The sequence below is a fragment of the Trichechus manatus genome, unplaced genomic scaffold (genome assembly GCF_000243295.1).
Source record: "Trichechus manatus latirostris isolate Lorelei unplaced genomic scaffold, TriManLat1.0 scaffold00038, whole genome shotgun sequence".
NCBI lineage: Eukaryota > Metazoa > Chordata > Mammalia > Sirenia > Trichechidae > Trichechus > Trichechus manatus.
Genome location: NW_004443974.1, coordinates 10,227,239 through 10,254,203, shown reverse-complemented (window position 1 = coordinate 10,254,203; position 26,965 = coordinate 10,227,239). Strand labels below are relative to the sequence as shown.

At 42.4% G+C, this 26,965-nt stretch overlaps 1 protein-coding gene across 2 annotated transcripts in view; it reads right to left on the bottom strand.

Annotated features, from left to right (window-relative positions):
• Positions 1-9,119: 9,119 nt before the first annotated feature.
• PBX3 (PBX homeobox 3) overlaps positions 9,120-26,965 on the bottom strand; it is a 243,511-nt gene continuing 225,665 nt past the window's right edge. Inside the window, exons 6-9 of one of the 2 annotated variants that reach the window (XM_004375672.2) lie at positions 15,645-15,810; positions 14,294-14,406; positions 13,423-13,512; positions 9,120-10,647 (exon numbers count right to left, since the gene is read on the bottom strand). In XM_004375672.2, coding sequence (XP_004375729.1) covers positions 10,555-10,647; positions 13,423-13,512; positions 14,294-14,406; positions 15,645-15,810 — 462 coding nt within the window. In that variant the 3' untranslated portion in view covers positions 9,120-10,554. The remainder of the gene's footprint in view (positions 10,648-13,422; positions 13,513-14,293; positions 14,407-15,644; positions 15,811-26,965) is intronic. The other variant, XM_023730752.1, reaches the window with a different exon arrangement.

The following is a 26,965-nucleotide window of genomic DNA, read 5'->3' as shown; positions in this document are numbered from 1 at the left end:
GGGTATATGCTTCTCTTAAACTTTACTAGAGGATGCCAAATTATCTTCGTAAGTGGTTTTATCAATTTACATTTCTTCATACTTGGCAACATTTGGTATTTAAAATAATCTTTCCAACTTGATGGTTAGATAATGATGTATCAATGAGATTTTAATTTGAATTCCCATGATTTCTAATGAGTTGAGCATCTTTTCACGTGTTTATTGATTATTTGAGTTTTCTTTTCTGTAAAGTGCCTGGTGAAACCTTCTCCCCATTTTCTTATGTTGTTTGTCTTTTTCTTATTGATTTGTAGGACTGCTTTATATATTCTGCATACTAGTCCTTTGTTAGTTATGTGTGTTGAAAATGTCGTCTCCCACTTTGTGGATTCCTTTTTCATCTTATAGTGTTTCGATGAACAGTAGTACAGTACTTAATTTTAAAATAAGCAAATTTATTTATTTTTTTCTTGTATGTTTACTGCTTTTTGTGTGTAGTGTGAGATACGTATCTGTTTTGGTTTCTTGGGGCTGCCATAACAAAGTACCACAAACTTGGGGGCTTAAAACAACAGAAATACATTCTCTCACATTCTCAAGGCTATAAGTCTGAAGTCAAGGCGGCGGCAGGGCCATGCTCCCTCCGGAGGCTCTTGGGAGGAATCTTTCCTTGCTTCTTCTAGCTTCTGCTGGTTGCTAGCAATCCTTGGTGTTTCTTGGTTTGTGGTATTATAATTCCAATCTCTGCCTTCATTTTCACATGGCCTTCTTCCCTGCATGCCTGTCTGTCTCCAAATCTCTCTATCCTTATAAAGACACCAGGCATTAGATTTAGGGCCCACCCTAATCCACCATGACCTCATTTAAATCTGATTACATCTGCAAAGACCCTATTTCCAAATAAGATCATATTCACAGGTTCTGAGGGCTAGGACTTTATTATAGCTTTTTAGCAGACACAAACTCACAACAGGGTCTAAATGTCCCAGTACCGTTTATTGAAAAGTTCATCTTTCCCGCCCTTAATCTGCAATGTGAGCTCCATCATGTATCAAGTGTCCATATGTGTGTGGTTCTATTTCTTGGCTCTTGCTGCTATTGAACTAGTTGTCTATCCCTCTGCCAATGCCACACTGGCTTAACTATCAGAGTTTTATAATTAGTCTTGATATCTGATAAAGCAAGTTCTCCCACTTTGTTCTTCTTTTCCAGGAACGTTTTGGTCTCATTCTTGGCCCTTCGCATTTCTGTATAAATTTAGAACCAGCTGGTCATGTTCCATTAAAAAAAAAAAAAATCTGTTGGGATTTTGATTGAGATTGAATTGAACAAATAGATCAACCTAGGAGAACTGACATCTTTACAATATTGAGTCTTTTAATTCATGAGCAATATCTTTATTTATTTAGATTTTCTTTAATGTCTTTCAATAAAGTTTTATCATTTTCTCTATCAAGATTCTCAGGCTCCTTACTGCTTCGTTCCAGGTTCACTCCATGTAAAAACTCCAAGTTTCTCTTTGTCTAAACTTTCTGTATCTGGTCCATACTCAAAGGTCTGGCCTTCCCCAGCAAAGAGTCCCATCCAGGTGGTGAGTCACTAAACTCTTGAGTAACAAGGGCCTCTCTCCTGGACTGTGAAGTCAGGTGGCCCTTCCTTCCTTCCTTCCTCCTCACTCCCCGTCTATCTCTTTTTTTCATAACAGTTTTCTTTCCGTTACACATACTCTCTCCCATGTATTTGTCATCACCCTATACATACTATTTTTAAACTTTCTTTAAAAAAAAAAATGAGAAACACATCCTGGATCTTTCCATGCTTCTACATAGACACCACAGTCTTTGGTAATGGCTGCATAATACTCCATGGCAGAGATGTGTCATCGTTTAACTAATCCCCTACTGATGGACTTTTTGGTTTATATTTTTATATTTGTTTATATTTATTGCTCTCGCCTACAGTGCTCTGGTAAGCATTCTTGAACATAAATTATTAAGAACACAACCGGTCATTTCTATAGGATAAATTTCTAAGAGTGGAGTTGCTTGGTCAGAGGGTATATACATTAAAATTTCTGAGCGAAAACATCCAAACCTTCCCTAAAAGGCTGTATTAATTTTCATGGTGTCTCTTTATCAGGTACAGCTGGAGTCAAGGTGGAGTTGGGCTGTCAGTACTGTGAGCGCCTCACTTTGGTGTCACCATGGGCTCAACTCAGAGCGTTCCTCATCAAGGGAGCACATTTTCCTCACATTATCTATCTTTTTCTGGGTCCTCCTTGGCCTCAACTTGATCTGAATGGGAGTATCTTCTGAGATGCTGATTTGCTGGAAAACTCTGGGAAGTTTTCTTGTAATGATAATAAGATGAGAAATAACAGCCAACAGCAATCCAGTCTTGATTCTTATGGCCAGGTCCTGGGCTAAGCTTTTGGCAAACATCGTCTCTTTTGGACCCATTAGTCCTATTTTACAGATGAGAAAACCATGCTCAGAGAAGAGGAGTATCTTTCCCAAGTTCCCACAGCCAGGCTCAACCATGGTGTACCTGACTCTAAACCAGTGTGCTTGACCCATCCAACATATGCATCTTCTCTGAGCCTCAGTTGCAGAAAGGAGGCAAAGATACTTACCCTGCCTCCTGCACAGGGTGGTGAGGATCAAGCGAGCAGGGGAAGAAAGTCTTTGAAACCTCTAAGATGCAGTGTAAACAAATCCAGGGCCAGCACCATGGACTGGTCTAAGACTAGGGTTCAAGTTTAGTCTGGGGTTTCCTGGCTTCACCTACAAGACTTTAGGAGTAGGTGACCCAGGGCTGGGTTACCGCTCCGTGATGCCAAAAGGCTCTTCATATTTTTCTGCTCTGTTATCCCCATTGTAGGCCCTCATCCTCATGGGCATCACTTCATGGTCGTGAGATGGCCACTGCCCTCCAGGCCTCATGCCTGCCTTTGGAGATAGAAAGAAGTGGGAAGGAGCCAAGACTGTAGACAAAGGCCAGCCAATCAGTTCCTTTAAAAGCTTTCACAGAAGGAACCCCACCCAGTGACTTCCTCTTATGTCTCATTGGCCAGAGTGGTGTCACATGACCACATCTAGCTTCAAAGGCGACTGGGAAGGCAAGACAGAATAGATGCCTAGTGAGCCTTTCACAAAACATGTCACTGGTGATATAAGGGAAGATGCATGACTGATGATTCACCGCCATGCAAGTGTGTGGAGAGAGAAAAGATCCAGGTAAGCCATTAAAGAGGAAGAGGAGGCTGAGGAAAGAGGCAGGAGAAGATCCACGTGGGTATGCAGTGGCCAGATGCCAGGGGGGCAGCGTGTATCAGGAAGGGCAAGAAGAACGGCGGGAGCGCTGTGGAGAAGTCGGTGAGGTTAGGACTGAATTCTGGGACAAGGAGGCCAGTGAGGACCTTGCCTCCAGCAGCAGTTTCAGGGGAAGGGAGTGGAGGTGAGAAGTGGGGACAGGGATATAGTGAAATCTTTTGAGATCTTTGTGGAAGATTTTCCCACCTCCAACCCATTAAAATCTCTCCCTTCCCTAAGCTTCCGGTCTATCGGTCAACCAAGCGCTCACACTGTAGCAGGCATTGTTTTTGGTGCTGGGGGCACTGTGGGGAACACAACAGACCAGCTCCTGGTGGGGAGATGCCTCAGGCAGGTTTGTGGGGAAGGGGAGGGAACTCACCCTGTAACCAGCACATCTTCAGTAACCAACATGCTGTGTGGCACAGAGTAGGTACTCAATAAATAACTGTTGATCGTTGAACCCAACAACTGAGATGGATTCAAATTGTATGAACTTATGCATCTAGGTTGATGCATATGTGTTTCTGTGGACACACACAAGCTCAGACATGTGTGGACATGAATATTCCCACGTTAAACCCACCTGCACACACACAGACAATCCAAATGCACAGCCCAGCAGGCATCCTCACGCACATGAATGCTGCCTCCCGCACAAAGCTCATTTATTTTGATTTATGAATATTACAAAAATAAACTTGAGCGTCTTCTTGGGGATTCTGTGATCCTGACACTGGTCCCCCACAATATTGCTTTTCACTCCTGGTTACCTGAAATTAGCAGAGTAGTTCGGAATCTGCATCTTTATTTAAAAGAAAAAACTGTAGATGCAGAATTATAAAAATTTAATATGCTCCCAGGAAAATGAAAAATGAGAGGTTGTGATCTCGTCTAACACTTTCAGATGTGTTTATTAATTCATGTTTTAAATCATAAGTTTCATTCGGTGAGAGCCATGCACAGCAATAAGCCCGTTTTAAAATATTAATGAATAAACAATATTTCTCTATTGAAATATAACATGCTTCTTTGAACAATGGACCACCAGTAATAAATCAAAACCAGGAGAAAATTGCATTTCATATTTAATACAAGTTGAACTCTGCCTTTTTATAAATGATATCTTTTTTGTTTAATTGGCGTCAGTTCAGATCTAGCAGATTGCTAATAAAATTCTGGATTTCCATATTTAATGATGCGTACACTTTCTGCTGAAATTTTACCAGGAGAAAAAGGATCAGCCTTTTATTATCTCCTGAGACTGCGGTGAGAGGTGAAGCCTCAGCCTCAGTCCAGCCTTGAGGGTTGAGGGGAGCAGGCCAGAGTGGGTGGGGTGAGGAGGTTGAGCCACCCCCTAGGATCCACTGTTAACCAGAAGTAACCATTCCAGCTAGAGAGACCAGAGGTAGGCGTTCCCTTCTGATTTGGGCCACCTGTAACAACAATAAGAGGAGAACCTACCACACCCTAGGGTCCAGGCACCGTGTGTGCACCAGCTTGCTTAATCTTTATGACATCTTTATGAGGTAGATAGGAATAAAATCTCCACTTTACAGATGAGGAAACTGAGGCTGCAGAGAGAAGAGGTGACACGTCCAAGGTCACACACCACTGATAAGTGGCAGAACTTGGCCTGACTCCAGTGCCCTAGCTCTTCACACCAGGTTGCTTTGAAGGGAGATACATCAACCTGGGTATCAGAAAACCTGGGTTTTATAAACAGTGGGTGAAGTGGGACTTGCACGGGGGTGGGGGGGGAGGTATGGCATCAATGCAACCGGCATTCAAGTGCAAAACATCGCCATGGGGCAAGTCACGGACTAATAGGAAGTAACAGCAGCCAGCCTCAGCTCCTACTATATGCAGGGCACTGTCCCCAAACCAACTTGCTTCACCCTGTCTGCAACTCTTGACAGTTAAGAAACTGAAGCACAGAGAGTTTATGTGACTTCCCCAAGGACACACAGTTGGTATGAGGCAGAGCCAGGCTTGAACCCCAGGCAGTTGCACTTGGGAGCCCACATTCATAAGTGTTAAGCCATGATGCCTTCCTAGCCAGGGGGCTACACTGAACCCCAGCATCTGTTTCTTCATTCCTGGGATGGGGCTGTCTACGTGGCTGTGAAAGGCATGGCACCCAGCAGCTCTGTGCACATAGGCTGAGTTCACAACAGCCAAGGTAGAAGGGCTGGCAGGTGGCCACTCTTATTGTCCATGGGCAGGCACCCAGGTTCAGCAGGACAACCTGCAGGCTTTAGTTGACCCAAAGTGCCTTTGGATGCTAGTGCAGCCTTCCGGAGGGTGTCCCTGGGATCCTGGGCTGCTAGGGGGAGGAGCCAAGGGCCCCAGTGAGGCACCAGGGGCTGGCATCCATCCTCTTCTCTGCTCAGTTCTCACCTCACCTTCACTAGCTCCAGGCAGGCACACAGTGGGCCTACGGACTGCTATGAGCACACAGACACTTGACAAAACAGCTTAGCACAAAAGGGATTTAAGTGTAGGTTTGGGCTTCAGACACACTGACACTTGTATTCCAGCTCTGTATTTGGGCATGTGGCTCCACCCTTTGAACTTCAGTGTCCTCATCTGTAAAATGAAGATAATAGAAGCTTCCTCATGCAGCTGCTGAAAGGATCTGAAGAGAGAATCTGTGAAGTTACTTAGCAAGCATCCACAGATGCTTCTGACTATTGCTGGCTCTGGCCTCCTGGCCTGTGCACAGGCTCTTCCCCTTGCTTGGTACACTTTTCCTTGTGCCTACAACCCCCATTCAACTAACTCCTCACTTTTCTAACTCCCTCTCCCTTTGGGCATCTGCTTGGATGTCCAGGAGAAGAGACAAAGTGCTGCATAAGGGAGGTGGGAGGGCCTGGCTCTGTGAGAGGACACAGTGATCTGGCTCAGCCTCGAAAGATGGGCATTCACAGGGGAGACAAGGTGCACAGGGACATTCTAAGAAGAGGGAATGAGGAAACTGAGGCTCAGGGAGGTTAAGTCCCTCACCTATTGTCACACAGTTGGTAGGAGGCAAAGCCAGGATTCAAACCCATGCCTGCTGGGCTCCAGAACGTGGGGTGAGATATGCTCAAACTCAGTGTCGGTTGTGCAGGCAGAGGGACTAAGGAGACAGGCCAGAGCTAATAAACTGGGCAGAGCCTGAGACTTGGAGAGCACCCACACAGGCACAGGGAGCACACCCAAGCCCAGGTGGAACTCTGTCCATAGTCAAGTATGAGGAGAGAATGTAACCCAGGCTCTGTGTCAGCACTTCCTGAGAACGACAGCTGCCCTCCGAGGTAGCTACTCTGTTTGCCTCCATTAGTGATGGTGCCAGGCCCAGCCCAGCCCAAGCACCTGGGCTCTTCCTGTTCCTTGTCCCAACCTTGTGATCCACACACAGATAGGACCACATACAAACTGTGACACACATCACACACATTCCACAGGTCATACATACTCAAGTGGTTCAGGCAACTCAGGCGTGGGCAAGAAAGCTACAAAGTCTAAGGGGGGGGAGGAAGATGATTTCCCTGGTCACCTCACCCCAAAAGGGACCTCACACTGGAGACTGGATGGCCTAAGTTCATAGGAGCCTCTTTCTGTCCCGCTACAAGCGGCTGCTGGAAGGTGTTGCACAAAGCCTTCACAGGGCAAACTGCAGCTCTGCACTTTAATTAACCATAAGACAGGAGGTCTCACCTCTTTGAACCTCAGGTTCCCCATCCAAAAATGGGATAATAATATGACCTACATACGGGGCTACATGGGGATTAAATAATGTATGAAAAGCACCTGGCCAAGGGCGGGGCACACAGGAGATGCTCAATAAACTGCAGCTGTCAGTGCAGTGAAGGCCCCCGTCTCACATCTCACACAAAAAACACCACCCCTTCAGGGGGACTAATCCCATGTCACCATTTTCCACACACAGAGGGTGCTTCTCTAGAACACCGCCCCTCACTTCCCACAATGGCTTGTGTACCTCCTGGTGGAAGACTAATAGTCCAACATGAGCAGCTTCACAGGAACTTGGACTCCAGAAACTTGTGAACAAACACATATTCTCATACAAGCACACGTGTGTTTTTGTGCATCTAATTGTATGTGGGGACAGGCCCCTTGGCCTGTGAATGGGTGTTTCAGTTTCCTACTGTTAATTCTTTTGACCTTGTGATTCGGTTTGGGGACCCTCACTTGTCCAGCATTAGGGTTTAACAGTCTACTAGCCTTTCTACTACCCTTACTAAGCATTACTTTCTGAACAAGAAGGACTAGGCCCAGGATCTCCGGGTCCAGTTTCATTCATTTCTGGGCCTAGCCCCTAACCTGTCACTTGACCCAGAAAAGGTACCTGGTGAAAATGTATCAAACCAATGACTGATTTCACCCAATTGAGTGAGACCTAAGAATCTCAGGGTTGGTTCCTGTGCAGTTTCCATGCCTTTACAAACTCCAGTGGTCACCAGAAGCTAGGCTGGAAGGCCTGTGTAGTACCCGTTATCTCATTTACAAACTGAGGATGCTTCTGCCCTCCCAAAGAGGTAGTGAAGAATGTGCAAGTACTTCCTAAACTAGCATATTGTAAGGAAATGGGCTGTTTTATTTAAGCCTCCTCAGAGAAAAAGCCCAGACTCCGTTATTTCCCTCAAGGGTTGCTAGTCAAGGTATGAATCTCTGAAAAGCACTTGGTGTGTGTGTCTCTCAACAGGCTCAGCTAAAATCTGAATACTTAGGACTTTAATGTTTTTGAACATCAAAGAAGATGAATTTGTGTGTGCATGTGTATTGTTTCCACAGGATATTTATGCAAAACCATGCAGCATAGAGATTGTTTTATGTACGAAGATAAGAAAGGCTGACCCACAAGCTAATTGAATCATGCACATAACTACTGAGCCATGGGAAAGATTCCTACAGGCAGGCTGAGAGCCTGCGTGAGGGAGGACAGCTTTGGAGGGCAACCTATTTTATAAAGTTTACCCTCACAGTATAACTGCCTCAAGATTAATGGGAATGGTGGCCCTAGACCTTGTTTTGCCTGGCTGTACCAACTGAAATAGTACAACAGTTGTATTTATCATAGACAGTTTGCTGCAACTGATTAACATTAATCTGATTTCCTGTGAGTCGATTTCCTTGAGATATAGTAAACAGGCCAATTACCTGCTATTGACCTCTTTTATTATAAAGGTTTAGATATTAGTGACAAACGCGTATGTAAACATCTAGGTAAAAGTCTTTTAGTTGGTCTTTCACTTTAAAGTTTAGATTTTTAAAAGTTATGTTAAGAAGTTGCAGGGTTTTTTGTCTTTGTAATGGCATCTAAGGCTCACTGTTTTCAGACAAACTTTGCTTGTTCTTAGCTAGTATCTCACAGACTTTAGCAAAGTGAAACAGTGAATGTGACAAGGCACTGGTAATTAAAAAGGGAAAATCATTCCATCTAACAAGTGGTCAGAGAGTGTGAGCTCCAAGGGCTGATAGACTTGAGTTCAAGGTGTGGCCCCTTGTTGTCCTAGCTCTGTAACTGTGGGGCATTTGCTTAATTTTTCTCAGAAAATGGGGACACTATTTTCCTGGTGGTATCGTATGAGTGTAAGGATCCAGTGAGGACATGTAGAGATAGTTTGGTTACTGGCATCGAGTCTGCACAGAGGCGGTGCTCAGTCAGCAGTCACTGTTACTTTCCTCCCAACCTCCCCATCATCTCAAAGCCCCTTCTGACAGGTCGCACCTTCACATGCGAGGCCTGGCTCTGGGCAGGCTTTCTCCTTTCCCTGCACTGCCTTGCTTAGGTGGTGGAGTAAGAAAACTGCATCAACATTTAATCATGAAAGCAAAAAGTTTATTCATGTTTGAAACTACATATAACTACCACGAGGAAGACTTTATCAATCCAGGGTGTAATCCAGTTAGAAAGGAACACGAAACGTTTTTAATACATTAGAATCACCGCCACAACTTATTTTCATGACTCAATCAGTTTCAGAATCGCATACGATACAAAAAGAGAGGAGAGGGGGGCCCCATTACACAGGGTGAAATATACAGTACTGAATACTGAAATCTGAATGCATCACAATTAGTCGCTGCTTTTTTTGCATGGATTAGTAACAAGATGAAGAACATTCAAAATGTTTCTCAGTATTTACAACAGTTTTACTGATCCTGTATTGAATTAAGACCCAATGTTTCCACTCTCGGTTTTTTAAAAGTTGCAAATGCAACCCTGATTTTTCTTTTAAAAGATTACAATGTACATTACATTTTATGAAGGGAAACAAAGAGTTAATTACAAGATGCAAAAAGATAAGAAAGAGACAAACTACAGCGTGAGTATTGTTCAGAGGTAGTAAGTGAGCACTCTAAGCTACAGAACATGTTGAAATTCTATTGGTTTGTATGAGTTCGCATGAGGTAATAAAGCTGTGTTTTGATTGGTGAGATGTATAAATACTCTTTTGCTACACTATATACAACACTCCAGAGAGCAGGGCCTTTTATCGATGCCCAGAGGACATAGCAAACCTTGACAAGTCTGTGCAGCACCCAGCGCACACCGTAAAACCCCAGACGGATCTCAGTTTCACCTCTATCAGCAGCAAGTATCTTCATCGCTCAGAATAATCTGGATCCATAATTTAATTACTGAGCAGACTCTGGGCACTGGTGTTTCAGAGAGAGAAAAGATGCTACCAGTCTCTGACCTAATTATAACGTAAGAGATCGAAACACAAGTGTGACGAGGAAGATTCTTAAACACAACCATCATTAACAGAGATAGCCAAACAGCTCTTTTATTCCAACTCCATTAGTGATATGAAAGAAAGACAATCAAAGTCTGCAATGGATATGCAAGAAGTTAAATTTAGGTGAGGTGAATCTTTGCATCTGCTTTAACGATTGAGGTTTAGCATATATTGTACTTTTTACCCTTAAGGCCAAGTAATTGGCAACTATGAAACCATGAATGTAAAATATTGATAATAAATTATGATAAAATAGCTACAGGACTGTCAACAATGTTAAATCTTGGCCTAATTGGATAAAGTGCTTTTTTTTAAAACATTGTGTGTTTTTAAGTATAAATACAAATGATTATGATTCCTTAAAAAACAGATTTACCAAGTTCTCTAATAAGACAAGGTTTTACAGTAAAGCTGTAGATGGTGGGCTACAAAAACGCTTTCCTTTTCCTCCTATTGCTCTGAATGCACTTATCAAGGCATGTCAGCTCAGGGAAAAGTGTTGCCAAAGATTAGTTAGAGGTATCAGAGTGCACACTTCCTGGGCCTTCGGTAGGAGAAGTCACAGAAGATGGAGTTGTTGCGTCCTGCCAGCCTCCATTAGCCTGAAAGAAGAAACACAGTTCAACGGGTGCACGTCTACATATTAATTCTACTCCCCAGTTTAAAACACCCAGATGACAACATGAGAGCAAAGATGCATTAGCAAATGTATTTTCTAAACCCACTTTGGCAGGAGTTTGAAGCATGTGTTAAAATGGGATTAAATGCATGTAAAACAAATCCATCCCACCAAGTGAAGGCCTGGCAATAAATCAGCATGCTGAAGAAGGGCTTCAGCTAGGCCCAAGCTGGCATGAAGCTCAGCCTTTGATTTGCTGGTAAAAATAAAGTGACTAGAAAAGGAATCTTTTAAGAAGGGAGTAGGGGTGAAGCCCAATGCAGTACCTCAGCAAAACCTTGAGCTCCATGAAGTATAAACTTCAACTCAGCTTAATCTTCATTTCCATAGAGAAGAAGTTGCCCACCCTTTTTCCCAACACACCTGACAGCCAGCTAGTATAACCCTTGGAAAATGAAGGCCAGAATTTCCCTCCAAATAGGATCTTCCAGAATAAAAATGCATGAACTGTGAAGGAGCACACACTATTCAAATCTGTATTCCAATTATCTATAACTGGAGCTCCTATTTGGGATGTTGCTACCGCTTTCCACACGCCGCTGGCCCTTCCAGCCTCAGACCTGCATCAGCAATAACAGTACTCAGAAACAAATTTGCCTTATGTCTTGGCCTGTAGAGGCAATTGCTGAAATCAGTGTCTGATCAGATTTCTGCTGTGGCAGACAGCTTGTCACTACATATTTTTATGTCAGTCAAGAAGAGGGAGGTGCTGGGCTTGTGAGTTGGGGAACACTGAGTGGAAGTGATGGGACGGACCTTTCTGGAGAGAAAGCGAGGGTAAGCTGGGCTTTCTCCAGTGCCTGCAGCACAGACCAGCCTCTGCTGCTATGCTGCGCCCTGAGCCAGACCTCCTACACCAGTGTCAGTGTGGGTCAGTAGGGTCCCCCGTGCCTCCCTCATGTCCATCTGCAACTTACTCTGCAAGTCCATCCAAAATGTCTTATTCCAGGCCTGTGCCACAACGCTGCCGAGGACTCTGTCTAGATCCCTGTCCAGCCTGGATATGGCTTTTAGATAAGCCTTGTGCTTGGAATTCTTTTTTCTCCAAAGATCTTTGTTCTTAAAGAACCCCCTGTCTTCTGATTGACTGCATAGTTCTGTATATAAAGTATCCTTCCTCCCTCTAGGACCACAGGGAAGGGGAGGGGCGGGGGGGGGGGAGGTGGAACAAACAACACCACAGCAATGACTGGAGCCAAAGGGAATAGGATTTTCCGAGCTTGAGGCATATCAAATTCAGGTGGGGGTGCGGATGGGAGTGTTTTAAAGCATCAGTCGGGTGGGACTGGATGATGATATGCCCATGTGTGTTTGTGTGCTCTATAAGCAATCCTCTTCTCTATCTAAAAGGTAAGCTGTTTTCCCCCTAAGGTATGAAAATCTACTTAGAAAAAGAAAAACTCTTACGCAGATACAAGTCTAAAGATATTCCATCTGAAGTAAACATCATTTCTCTTTTATCCAAATTTATAAACAACAAATGTACAGTATTTTTACCCAGCATAGCAGCTAGAGGAGAGGTTGTCAGCAAGTATTCTTTTTTTTCAAAATAAATTAATCCTTACTCTGGTGGTTTGAGATTATGCACTGTATTATACAACAGCACCTTATCAAGCCTCATCAGTGAAGATGGAATTCATGTCTGTAAAATGCTGCAAGCAATCACAGTTTCATATTTTATCATGTTGATAAGGATATCCAACATTCTCTGAAGCATTTCAAAACACTTAAATGAAAAAGGAGAAATGCAACTAAAAGGGTTTTTATATGGTTTGTTGTGGGTTATTATGAGTTATTTATAAACCCAAAAAGAAAGATTTGACATTTCAAATGTAAAAGATTTGAGTATTTAATGGTCCTTTTTTCCCTTTACAATTGAACATCCTCAATCACTTTTTAAATCATTAATATTTACTCTCATAGCAAGCCAAGGCCCTAAACAGGGAGAATTTGTCCATTTTCTTCCTGACTCTACTACCATATGTTGGGCAGTTCATTTCCTCCCTAAGTCTAGAATCCCAGGTTCTGCCCACCACTCCACTCCAAATCCACCATGGTGACCCAATGGCCACCACAGCCCCCTCCCAGGAGCCGTGTGACTTGTCATTTTCCATCCATGTCAGGGTGGGGAATAAAGTAAAGCTTTAATGAATTGGTTCTAAAAGCTAAAATTATTTCCTGTATCTATTTAATTAAAAATGGAGAGGCATTAAAAATGCTGAACATGTCTTGCATCCCACATTAACAATGCAGCAATATGCTTTAAAAATAGAATACTTTGTTTAGCTTGATTTGTTGATCTGTCTGGGGCCATCCAAGGTTATCACCTTCACCTGCATTGTGTTTGGGAATTTTTCCTGCTGCTTGATTCTAAGATAAATGATCTGTTTTTCACCATCTCCCTGGGACACAGCATGGCCCGCAGGAAACACAGTCTTAATGGGCTGATGCTTAAGTCTCTGTTTATGACAGAATGCCAGTCACTCCTGGGCATCTGTGAGGACTTCTAAGGGCATCTATGTAACATCAAACGTTTAGATTCATAAAAGAAAAGTGCAATAAAGATGCTGCCTTCCTATCCGCCAACACTGATCAAGATGAGAAGCCAAGTCAAATGGTCATTAATTTATTTATTAGTCACTTGTTTGCCTGACACTGCTCCTACAGCTCTTCGAATCTGGTTGCCCAGAGTACTCACGTTTAAATTATGTGGACTGTACAGTGAATTTCCTCCAAGGCCATCACTGTAGCCTCCCGTCTGATTGATAACATGACGGAGGGTATCCACCTAGAAGTGAGACAAAACAAAATTCATCATCCCAAATCTATTAAAACATCATCACTTACAAAAGGAAACAATTTGAATTATGTGTGTCACAAGGGTTTAGCATCTTCAGTGAAAGACAAATTTATCAATCAAATGTGACTGGCAGAATTTCAACAATTCCTTGCATATTTAAACTCACACATCTTTGTTTTTCATGCCAGCCAAACAATAACATCTTCATGGCAATGCAAACTTTCCATCTATAGCAACCAAATGTGTGTGGCTGTGGGTAAAAACCTACTTATAAATATGTATACTGAATCTTTCTCTCTCTCTCTCATATGTACACACAGCCCTATATGCATAAAAACAAGTAGTTGTTTTCAATTAAAAGGATGAGAAAAGAGTTGAACCTGGAATATACTTTAAGAACTCAGGTTTTTGTATTCTGACTTAAAAAATATACAGGAATGAACCACAGTAATATGTTCTTAAACCATACACACACTCACACACACAAGTTTTCTGTCCTATTTTGACACGATAGGATGTACCCAACCCCGCTCCATGAGCTCAAGCCAGAGCCGAATGCATTCACAAAGTTTATCAGGTTTGAATCATCAAAAGTCACTGTTCACTTGACTCTCATTAAATTAAATGGTGGGGCAGATAGGTCACATTTGCAAACACCCAGCACTGGTTCTGCACAGAAGTGCAGACCACTTCCATGGGGTCAGAGTAAGGAGTTTTGAGCCCAAACCCTACCCTGCTAGAAAGGCCCCAGTTGGGGCATTTCTCCTACCTGTGATTGCACATTGGCTCCGACTTGGGACCCTTGGTAAGAATCCCCATTCAGACTCTGCATGTTCATGAACATGTCCCCAGAATTTGGGAGGTTAAAAGAACCAGAAGAACCTGGAAAGGAAAGAGTTAAGTAGCTGAATAACAGAGAGCTACACACATAATCCTCAAAGACCTAGAGGCAGGCAAAGGAGAAAAGGTGCAGAAGGGAAAACTGGGCACAACATATAGCATTTCCAGATCTAAGGGGTCGGAGAACAACTCCAAGAGTTAGGTCCTGTGATGGGTTTTGCATCTAGGAAAGTCCTATCAATGGGGAAGCCCAATAAGAAACAAAGAGACAAATCAAAATAAACAGAAAAACACCCACTAACTGGCCTAGAAGCTCTCTTTTGTTTCCATTTATCTTCAGGACTTGACCATTAAATGAGCTCTTCAACATCATTAACTGTCAGGGTGGACGATTACCTAGAGAAGAAATGTTTTTCTGAAGCTTTTTCTTACACGTACGTTTTATGTTTTACCTAACTTTCCTTTCACCTGTTACTATGTGCCACTAAAAAGAACTGGGGGGTGGGGGGTGGGGGTGGTGTAAAACAAAACAAAACAAAACTTCATATGCTGAACTTTTAAAGACATATTTTAAAGGCCTCCTTATAAAAATCCCCTGAACTGCTACTCCAGTCCATCTGTTTGGACTTTCATGGTTATTCAAGTTTTCTGTAATTTTAAGATATTTCTAACTCCATCACAAATGTCACATAAAATTTGGCCAAAGTGTACTGTATGAGGAGTCAGAAGTATTGCATCCACGTATTAAATACCATATCCTTAACAGCTAACAACCTACTGATCCCACAAAGCCAGCACCGCTTAGACAGTAGTAAAGAAACGCTAAAAAGGAAAGCAGAATGGAGTCTGAGGCTACATTAGGTAGAAAGCACTGCTGCACTTAAATCCAACATTCCAGCTTCATTATGCACAGCAACAGTTAAATTTCACACTTCTGCTATTTCACTATTTGACAGACCATCATTGACCTTAAAGTGACATACGGAACAGTATAACCAAAATAATCGTTAGTGACAGAACTTTGCCTGATTGCTGAATTAAAAACCACTATTAAATGTAGAAGTTCCAGAATCTACCTAAAAGAGTGGTGCTCTCACTATGGGACGGTGGGTTTACAGCTCTGGCCATACACTCATTTATCCATCCCAAGAACAAGCCCACATTTTAACACAATTATAATTCCACCGTGCCCTTGGTATGGCTATTTCCTGGCCTGTGGGACAGGGCTTTGTGGCATAAGGCTGCCTGGCTCAAGTACGGAGCAAGCACCCAGTACGCACCAGAATTTGGCGTAGTGGGCGAATTGGTCTGGTTGTTCTGCACAGCTGCGGCTACTGCATGTGCGGCTGTCACGGCTGTCTTTGCAGCGTAGAGGTTAGCTTCTTCCTGAAACTTGCCGATATTCTTCTTGTACCTGATTCGTTTGTTGCCAAACCAGTTGGATACCTACATGTTACAAGGACATGGTGGGGAAGGGGAGGAGAGGTCAAAAGGAAAAAAAAAGTCAAGCTTCCAATATTAACTGTTGGACACCAAAAGGAGATACTACCTCAGGGGAAACTCAATTCCTTGCTTGTAATATCATATCCTGTGCATAACGCACCACCAATGAGCAACAATTAAAGCTCTAAAAGGAATGGTATTATGGTTCACTCTTTCTCTTGACAATCCTTTCCGACTCTTTTGGAATAACACCACATCTTGGATTTAGCCACAATAACACTAAAATGGCCAATAGCACTGCTCATAAAGAAATATCCAATTAGTATACTATGTATATAAATGTTCAGGCCCCCAAAAAGTAGCTAAAAAGCTGAAGGAGACATTTGCTAAGTTAGGTAAATAATAAGAAATACGTGGGAAAGAATGACTTATTCTTCACCTCGGGTCTAGAATAATTCTGGCAGTTGAATAGTAGAATAATGTTTGGTCTGCTGAAAAGAGTAGTATCAATTAATAATGGATGAAAAATCTCTTTGCTGCCTGCCTTAGAAGACACTGCATGTCTGCCAACATGACTGCTCAAACTCTGCCAGTTAACACACGGGAAGGTCACAACTTGAAAACTTAAGAAATTCCAATAAGGTTAAATGTAAATGCAGAGGAGCAGTGTATTTCATCGGGTGGAACACATTTATTTCTTTTGCAAACTACTTATGATGTCAGCCAGTACAAATGGAAGAGATTTCTAAAGATGATCTTGGCAACAGGCAGATTTCATCACATTTCATAGACAGCAAAACTGCATCAAAGACTCATTGCTCATAGTTACGTGTTCAGGCACCTGTAGTTGAGCTATATAGAGCAGCAGCTAAAACCCACATGACAATTTCTAAGAAAGTACCCACTTGCTACATAAAAGGATCTACCTCTCTTTTGTTAAAGTAACAGTTTGAAAATACTTCTCAATAATTTCTTAATAATCTGTCAAACAGGCATGTTGCTGTGGTATTGGGCTGGGTGTGGTCACTGTTCTACCCTAAAGTTTATTATCCCCTAACAGCTATTCAGGGGCCCTGAGGAAAAATAAGGAGTGATACGTAGCTCAGAGTCCTCCAACGCAATTTGCACCAATGGGCAACCCTTGTTGACTATCTCCATCTCTGCCAACCCTTCAATTGCTTTGGAAGTAGAACGTTCATTCATCAACCTATGGCACTCCTCCTTCCAGAAGAAGCCAAAGAGTCCTGCAAGGGAGCCACATGAGTAAGGCAGTGTTGGCCTTGATAACTGTCCATATGTTGTCCTAGCCAGGTGATCACTATATGCTCATGTACTCACATACGCACACACAAGTGAGCACACATTTGCAGACACACACACTGACGACCCATGCAGCAATCATGAACACAGCTTCATCAGACAGAAACAAGGCAAAATCCATCAAGAAGTAAATATGCTACACTTAAGATCAGGAGTTCCTAGCCATTTCTATTCCACCATCATTTTCTTTTTCTGAAGGATTGTACGTATCCCTTCCTTCATAACAAATAGTTAAAAACAAACAAACAAAACCCCTCGCCACTGAGTCAATTCTGACTCATAATGACCCTATCGGACAGAATAGAACCGCCCCAAAATGTTTCCAAGGAGTGGCTGGTGGATTCGAACTGCCAACATTTTTGGTTAGCAGCCGAGCTCTTAACCACTGCACCATCAGGGCTCCTCATATCAGATAGTAGTGATTATAACAACTATCATTTAATGAGTCTCTCCTATGTGCCAAGCATTATGCAGAGCCCTTTGCACACATTTTCTCATTTAATCTTAATCTCAAGGACTAGGTAGTTGATTGAGATGGCGATTACATAGATGTGCACCAAGAGTTGACAAACTATGACCCACAGGCCAAATCTCGCCTGCCTCCTGATTTTATATGTTCAATATTTTTCATGGTTAAAATAAAAATCAAAAGAAGAATATTTTGTGACACATGAAAATTATGTGAAATTCATGAATAAAAAATTTGTAGAAATTTCTCTCTTGTTATAGGTAAAAAAAAAAAAAAAAAAAAATCTGTTGCCATTGAGTCAATTCCAACTCATAGAGACCCTATAGGACAGAACAGAATTGCCCCATAGGGTTTCCAATGCTGTAATCCTTATGGACACAGACTGCCACATCTTTCTCCCGTGGAGCAGCTCATGGGTTCGAACCACCAATCCTTCAGTTAGCGGCCGATCGCTTAACCACTGTCCCACCAGGGCTCCTCTATTGTTATAAAAGTACCTATATAATATTCTTGATCTTTGCCTCTTGGCCTGCAAAGTCTAAAATATTTACTGTCTAGCCTTTTACAGAAACGTTTGCCACCCCTAGGGTACACAACTGTCAAAAGTCAATTAACTGAATGTTCAAGATCTGCAAATTGTATCAATGAAAATTATACCTCAATAAAAAATAAAAATTCATTGTAAAATAATAAAATATGACCTTTATTTCTACCTTGCTGCGTTCTACCATGCGAACTAGTTGTTGCGCTCAATGAGAAGCATGCCCTACCTCTGATCTGGCAGCTGTAGGCTATACACGTCTTTAATACAAACCCTATTCCTCACCCTCTTCAGTAAGGTCACTATCATGCCACCTTCAAGTCGAGTCTGTCACATGACACAGAAACAACAGGAGAATGAGATTTAGCTACCTTTCACTGAATGCCAGCTCTGTGTCCCAGGCAGACCTTTCAATGCTCACACTTAATCCATTCAGCAATCCCATAAAGTGGGTATTACTAGCCTCATTTTACAGATTCAGAGAAGGAGGTTGAGAGGAGGACAAAGGATCGTTCCAAAGGCACAAAACCAGAAAATGGTGAAACCAGGATTGAAACCTAAGTCTTCTTACTCAAGTATGTTTCCTTTCCCACTGTATTACTACCACATTACAAGGAGTCAGGAGAAAATGACTAGCTCATCTTGGGGATAGTAACAATGAAGGGAGAGAAAACTTAAAGAAAGCTGATTAAAAAACAAAAAAACACTTCAAAAGGGGAAAGGACATCAACCCATGGTCAAAGACTCCCCCCTACAAGAGAAAATGACTTAAGAGAAACTGGTGACTTCAAGACTCATTCCTGATGATACAACCGTAAATGACTCCAATAAAATAGAAAAGGAGGATCATTTTAAGAAACCGATGTGCCCACATCAGGAGCTCTCAGGGGAACCCAGATTTCACAGAACATAGAAAGCAGATGGGACAAACTCAGGCAAAGAGCATTAAGAAATGACTGATACTTGTAAAATAAGCAAATGATAACACAAAAGGTATGTAATTTTTTTGTTATTTCCAAAACAAGATGATGAACACAGAAGGGATGAGATGAAACAGCATAATGGAGAAAAGGTACAATTTCTTAACGCTTGTCCTTCTATTTTTCTGCAAAGCTGCCTTATTCTTTTGTGTCCCATCTCCTTCTATTCACTCTGAGACTTTATGCTGTCAATTACTTTTCTAGGGTCTTTTAAATCTCTCATTCTCTGTAAAATGATCAAATTTCCCTTAATACAAAACAAACTCATCTTCCCTTGACCTTGCTGCCTCCTTTTACCATTAGTGGCTGCCAGACTTCTTGAATGAGTGCCCTATGCTTGTTCTCTCAACTTCCTCAACAGACACTCCTTAGCTCTTAGCAATCTGCCTTACAGTCTCACACCTTTATGAAAATACTCACAGGGCATCACTCCTGTCCCCAATCCAATGGCCCTATTCTCTCCTCAACTTGTTTGACTTCTCAGCAGTATCTGATACTTAACAATTACCATTCTTCCTTCACAAAGCTCTTTACTTGGTCTCTGTGACATTATACTTCTGCTTCTCCTCTAATGGAGTCCCTAGGTGGTGCAAACAGTTAACATGCTCAGCTGCTATCCAAAAGGTTGGAAGTTTGAGCCCACCCAAAGGTGCCTCGGAAGAAAGGCCTGGCAATCTGCTTCTGAAAAATCAGCCATTGAGAACCCAAATAATGGTGATTGCATGTGTCCTACTCTGAAACACAGGGATTGCCGTGAATTAGAATTGACTTGATGACAACCAGTACTGAGTCTCCAACATTTGCTCCTTCCCTGACACATCAGGGTGTGTGTATGTGTCAGGGCTTCAAATTGGTTCGAACCAGTTCGGTAATGGCCGACAAACTGAAACCAGAACAGACCCAAATTTTTACAATTTGAGTGATCCAGAATGGAAAAAAATTACAGGTCGAAGCCCTGGAATGGGAGACTTGGAAGAGGCATAGTGAGCCCTTTCAGGAGCCTGATGCATGAGATTGGATTATTGGCAGGACTGTGGAGAGCAACACACATTCAAAGCAGTATGGCTGGCCACCATCTTTGAGCAGGGCACTTTTATTTCCAACTCTGCTCAAAATCCCACAAGCAAGAGATTTGGTTGCTATGTAACACATATGCTGCCCTTGTTTTCTAAGAGCGAGATTAGGTTTCTAGCAGGGCTTCAACCCATAATTTTTCCCATTCCAGTTCACCCAAATTTTAAAAATTCAGGTCTGTCCCAGTTTCGCTTCCTTAGCCATGACTGAACTGGGAAGAACCAGTTCGAAGCCCTGGGGTGTGTGTGTGTGTGTGTGTGTGTGTGTGTGTGTTCTCCAAGACTCAGCTCTTGGCCTTCTTCTCTCTTTCTCCTTGAGCAATCTTATCTATATTCATGACTTCAATTAACACTTCTGTATGGATAACTCCCAGATCTCCATCTCTATCCCAAACATCTTTGCAGTTTCAGTTCTCAATTTTTAAGACATTTCCATATAATCGTTCTGCCACAACCTCCAACTCAAAAGGTCTAGAACGGAACTCACATATCCTCTGAACTTCCACCACCTTCTCTATCTTCTCTTTGTGTTCATGGCATCTCCAGCAATGTGGGACTAACTACCTCACAAAATACCTAATTCTATTCTTGGATAGTTCTAATGGATATGCAGTTCTCTTTATTGTGAACTAAATCTAGTTCCCTTTCATTTCCACTCATGGCTTTAGTTCCAACATCTAGACTGTCACAATATTAGTCTATTCCCCCCACATGACAGTACTGTAGAGAACTAAAAAGACTCTTATTACATACCCCTTGTCATGATTTGAATTATGTTCCCCAAAAAATGTGTGTATCAATTTGGCTAGGCCATGATTCCTGGTACAGTGTGATTTTCCTGTATGTTGTAAACCTGCCTCTATGATGCTAATGAGGGAGGATGGGTGGCAGTTGTGTTAGTAAGGCAGGACTGGATCTACAAGACTGGATTGTGTCCTGAGGCAATCTCTTGAGATATAAAAGACAGAAGTGAGCAGTGAGACAGGGGGACCTCATACCATCAAGAAAGCAGTGCCAGGAGCAGAGCGCGTCCTTTGGACCGGGGTCCCTGCGCAGAGAAGCTCCTAGTCTCAGGAACACTGAAGAGAAGAAGGCCAACAGAGAGAAAAAGCCTTCCCCTGTAGCTGATGCCCTGAATTTGGACTTTTAGCCTACTTTGACTATGAGGAAATAAACTTCTCTTCATTAAAACCATCCACTTGTGTTATTTCTGTTGTAGCAGCGCTAGATAACTAAGACAGAACTTGGTACCAAGAGTGGGGTGCTGCTCTAACAGATACCTAAAATGTGGAAGCGGTTTTAAAACTGTGAATGGATAGATTTTAAAACTGTGAATGGATAGACGTGTGGCAGTAACACAGGACCAGCAGCAGCAGAGAACCTACAGCGGCAGAGAAGCAGCAGCAGCAGCAGAGAACCAACAGCAGCAGAACCAGGAGACCGGCATAAGACGGCACTGGAGCTGACCCATGGAGAGAGAGAGCTGAATGCCTGTGAGCAGGAGGCTTCCTGGCAGAGTCGGGTGCCTCTGAGCACTTATCGGTGGAGCTAGGCTTGCCGACCCATGGAACGAGGGAGCTGAGTGCCTGGGCGCAGAAGGCTTCCTGGTGGAGTGCGGTGCCTCCGGGAACTTACCGGTAGAGCTACTGAGCTTTGGAACACTTGCCCCAGCAGGGCAGATGCGGGCATGAGGCCCGAGGGCTGAGAGGCTATAGAAAGCAGAAGCTGAAGAGACAAGGGACACAAGAAGCCTAGCTGCTTCAGCCTCAAAACGTATGGCCATGACCTCAGCGGTTTCAAAGGGTGGAGCCATGGCCTCTGGTGTTTCTAAGGGTGGAGTTGTCACTCCGATGGACTAGGAGAATGGTGCGCCTAAAGCCAAGGGAGCAGAGTTGCTGTCCCAGTGGGCCTGGAAAGCGGAGCTGAAGCCCAGGGCCCAGGGACCTCCACTCAAAATCCAGAGACTGTGGCCAATACCTACAGTCTGAAGGGCAGGGCTATTGTGTAAATTGTCTCAGAGAACAGAAGATTATTTTCAAAGCCTTGAGGGCTAATGTAATGTGTTCTACTAACTTGGTTGGTGCCTGTTCTCACTTCTTTCCCTGCAATTTCTCTAGCTTGTGCCTGTTCTGCCATTGTACCTTTGGAAGCAAATAACTTGTATTCTAGATTTCACAGATGAAGAGGAATTTTTGGATTTTGGACTTGGAGTTAAGACTTTTGCTATGATATGATGGGGTGAATATGTTTTCCATGTTGCAAGGATGAGATTTTGGGGGGGCCAAAGGGTAGAATGTCATGATTTGAATTATGTCCCCCCAAAAATGTGTATATCAGTTTGGCTGGGCCATGATTCCTGGTACTGTGTGATTTTCCTATATGTTGTAAATCCTGCCTCTATGATGTTAATGAGGGAATACGGGTGGCAGTTGTGTTAGTAAGGCAGGACTGGATCTACAGGACTGGATTGTGTCCTAAGATAGAAAAGACAGAAGTGAGCAGTGAGACAGAGGGACCTCATACCATCCAGAAAGCAGTGCTGGGAGCAGAGCGCGTCCTTTGGACAGGGGTCCCTGTGAAGAGAAGATCCTAGTCCGGGGAAACACCGAAGAGAAGAAGGCCGACAGAGAGAAAAAGCCTTCCCCGGGAGCTGACACCCTGAATTTGGACTTTTAGCCTACTTTAACTGTGAGGAAATAAATTTCTCTTTGTTAAAGCCATCCACTTGTGGTATTTCTGTTGTAGCAGCACTCCCCTCCTAGTTTCTCCTTCTAGTGTCTTCTTTTCTCAAATAATAGCACGATCATCTACCCAGTTACTCAAGACAGAAACCTCAAAAGCATTCTCAACTCCTCCTTTCCCCCAGAGCTAGCCATTCTCTTCCCTTCCCCTTGCCTACTGAAAAGTTCTAAGGCCCTCACACTCCTCAGTCCTGTGGGACCTAACCCCAACCTGCCTTCTCTGCCTCCCTTCATTGAGCCTCACATGTTTGAGGTAGGTATGCATGATAGTTGTGTGGGATGTAGTAGTGGGAGGAAGAGTGAGGAGTACAAGGGTAAGAAGGCGAGCCAGGATGAGTGGTAGGAATAGAGAGGGCAGTATTATGGAGGAGGAATAGGTAGAATTTGGCCACTGATTAGCTGTGAGGGTCAGGGGAGAGGGAGAAGCCAGAAATGATGCTGACGTGGCACCCAGGCCTCCAGGAGGATGGAGACAGATGCTCTGGGAGGCATTTTTGCACCAGGTAAGATCAGTCTCAGTGACCAGTAGGAGTCATTGTCACAATAGGATTACGTAATTCTAAAAACATAAGAGTTCTGAATCAAGATGGAAAAAAGACCCTAAAGGTTTAAGTTCTGATTATACTTGTTAAAGTACATTCTCTTAGAATCTATCTTACCTTCCACTATACATGTTCTCGGCCCAGGACACAGACCTAGAGAACTGGCTTGCAAAAAGCTCCTTAAATATATACCACCACTCTAGCTTTCCTGAATAAAACTATTAGGTCTTGGAAAGAGTTAAATATTGAATATATCTATAGTACAAAGGGGATATTTCTGCTTGAGAGGGAATTTAGCATTTCTTAAGCATAATTAATGAAAATTCTCCAACTCTGAATTTAGCAACAAAGGCCCATCTTAGAATTCTCTTCTTCTAAACAATTCTCTGTTGTATTCCATACTTTATAGTTAATATTACCTTGACAATCAGAGAAGCTATAATACATTAATGAAACCTAGCCTGGAAAATCAGATTACAGCTTTATTAACATTTTCATAATTGAGGAATCTCTGTACCATCGAAGGTCTCATCTCTAGATATGTAAGAATCCTCTGTTTATGCATACCCCTGGACCAATCAAACAACAGTCATCACTAATAAAGGTTTATTTAATTCTCACAGTAAAATTTTAATATCACCAGCAGCCTGGGGAAGCTTTAGCAAGTGGATTTGCTTTACATCAGATCGTTCCTATTCTGCTAGTCCCAATACTTCTTAATCTTTAATATCAAGGCAATTAAAATTAATGGCCGCTCATCCGAAGCTACTGTGGGCAGTGTTTCCTTGACATCAATTGTTTGATGGGATTACCTAGAGGTTAAACTAACAAGCAAGGTTTAATTGGAAGCAATGAAAGAAGCAGTGATCATACGTTATGTTTAACCTGTATAACCACATCTAAATGAATATCTAAAAATGTTAAACTATTTCTCAAATTAAAATATGCACATCACATTCTGATATCACAGATTTGAGTATCACAGCTATCAGCTATTAAGACCACCCTGCTGCAATGGAGATCAGCATAGTTAGTGTATAGATTGACACTTAAATCCAGGAATTTTTTCTCTGAATTTAAAAACAGATAGATACAATCAGTTGCAAAAGAACGCCAGTAGGAAGTAACAAAAGCTACAGATCACTTGTAGCCCCTTTCCACACAGTGCTCATCGGGGGGAGGGCTGCACACACTGGCACTAAGTAAACAGAGCAGGTTCCATCTCTGTACATCAGTCCCAGAATAGAAACAAGGCAGGATATTGGTGGAGGGAAAGAGGGAATATGTTGTCCTGTGTTCCTCTTTTGAGCCACGTGTCAAGGATTCACAACTCTGGACTGTGCAGAAGGCGAAGGGCTGGGCAAGAATTTTAAGATCAATTAAAAACAGGAATAAAAGCGTAAGTACTGTCCTTCTTCTACTGATGTTTATTACTAACAGCCCCCAGACTACAAGCCTTTGGTAATCAGGGGGAATGAGTAGTGAACATTTTGCAGGCTGCTGATTTTCTGGAAATCTTCTGCAAGGCCAAGAAGCAGCCAGAAAAGCTTCCAGTCTCTCTCATATCCTAATATCCATTTAGTTCTCTCCACCCAATTCAGCTACAGATTGGCAATTACTTTTAAAAAATGTTTTCCACATAATATAATAAGTAGACTAATCTTTGTACAGCATTTTAAACTTTTTTCAAAAAGCTTTATTTACTATCTCACTTAGAACTCTGGATTTTTTGAGGTAGAGAAGTCCGACATGGGCAGCACTGCATAGAGGTTAAGCGCTTTGGACTCAGAGTCTGGTTCTAAATCCATTTACTAAACTGTGCGACTTTGGGCAGATTATTTTAGTTAGTGTCTTTTTTCATATAAAATGAGAATAATAATAGCAATATCTTCCTCATAGTACTGTTGGGACCACTATAATTTTGGCCCATAGCAATTACTCAATAAAAGTTATTACTATCACCCATGTTTTATCAGTGAAGAAACAAGAGATCCAGACTGTAAATAAGGTGCCCCAAATCACACAACAAAGTGTGGTGGATCCAGAATTCAACCCTTGGTCTCCCCATCTACTTTTTCTTTTGTTATAATCTATTAAGAAATGCCTATTGAGCATCTGTTATGGTCAGTACCATACTAGGTGCTGTAAGGGGATGAAAAAATAAACATGTGACTTCTGTCTGCCTAGAATTTACAATCTGGTCATGAAAACAATGTTAGACACTCCAAAGAATTAGCAAAAAATGCAGGATGGTGAATGATCACACCCTGAGCTGTACAGTACAGATTCTAAGTGCAGCCGGGATTTGGAGGAAGAGAAGTCCCATTAAATTTGAAAATCAGAGGAGACTCCTGAGGTACAGTGGAACTTGACCTGGACCTCAGATTCAATTCAATCATACTTTTATTGAGACCCCATGTTCCGGAGATAAAAACCTCCAGAAGCTCATGGTGACACACAAATGAGCCAAGTATGTATGATGCTGCCTCCCTTTCTTGTGTGTGGACCCTTCCAAGATCTCAAAGATTTTGATTCTGTCTAACTTAACTCCCTTTTCTCTTCTTAACCTCTAAACTCCTCTTTTATAATGAAAGAAGGAGAAGAAATTCATTCTAAAGGGAAAGGAGCATTCTAGAACAGGTGGCATCTGACTAGAGAACTAAAAAATGAGGAACATTTCTATTGGGGAGAATGAGGTGGCACCTGGAGAGGGAGAAGGCATTGGTGCCTAGGGATGAGCAAAAGCAAAAGCTCTCTGAAGCACTGGCAGGCTCTAGCTAACGAAGAGGAAAGGGGATAGCGATTTAGGCAAGGGAAAGAGTGAAAGGGAGGGCTACATGTTATCTCACACCTCCAAGTGCTCATTATGTCACTGCTTGGTGGTGGGCACCAAGCCTAAGATTCTAGAAAGCAGTGAGGACTGTGTCCTGGCAAGACCGCCTGAGGCTAGGTGTTCCGTGTGGGTGCTCTGCATGCAGTTTTGCTGGAATACTCCTTAAAGTAATTTAGAAAAATCGTGTACCCCTCACACACTTTTTTCTTGCTTGCACATTTTTTAGGTTGGCATCCACAATTTTTCATTATAAATCTATATAGTTGTAAACAATGTTATTTCAGTATGCCATAAATGTTGACATTTTAAAATAAACCCATAACACTACATAAATGTGCTCTTCTTTAACAGTCTAAAATTTTATTCTTCTTTTTTTGTTCTTTAAAGTATATAGTATTTCCATTTCATTTCCCTCCCATATTATCCTAATGCAATATAGTTTTATGCTCCACAATGTATGGAAATTCAAATTTTAAAATTGTTCTTATTTCCTGTAATTACAAGGCTGTACATGTTTAATCTACCACTTGTCAAGCAGCATTCAAGAAATCAAAAGACATATTGCATTGGGCAAATATGCTGCAAAAGACCTCTTTAAAGTGTCAAAAAGCAAAGATATCAGTTTGAGGACTAAGATGCGCCTGACCCAAGCCATGGTA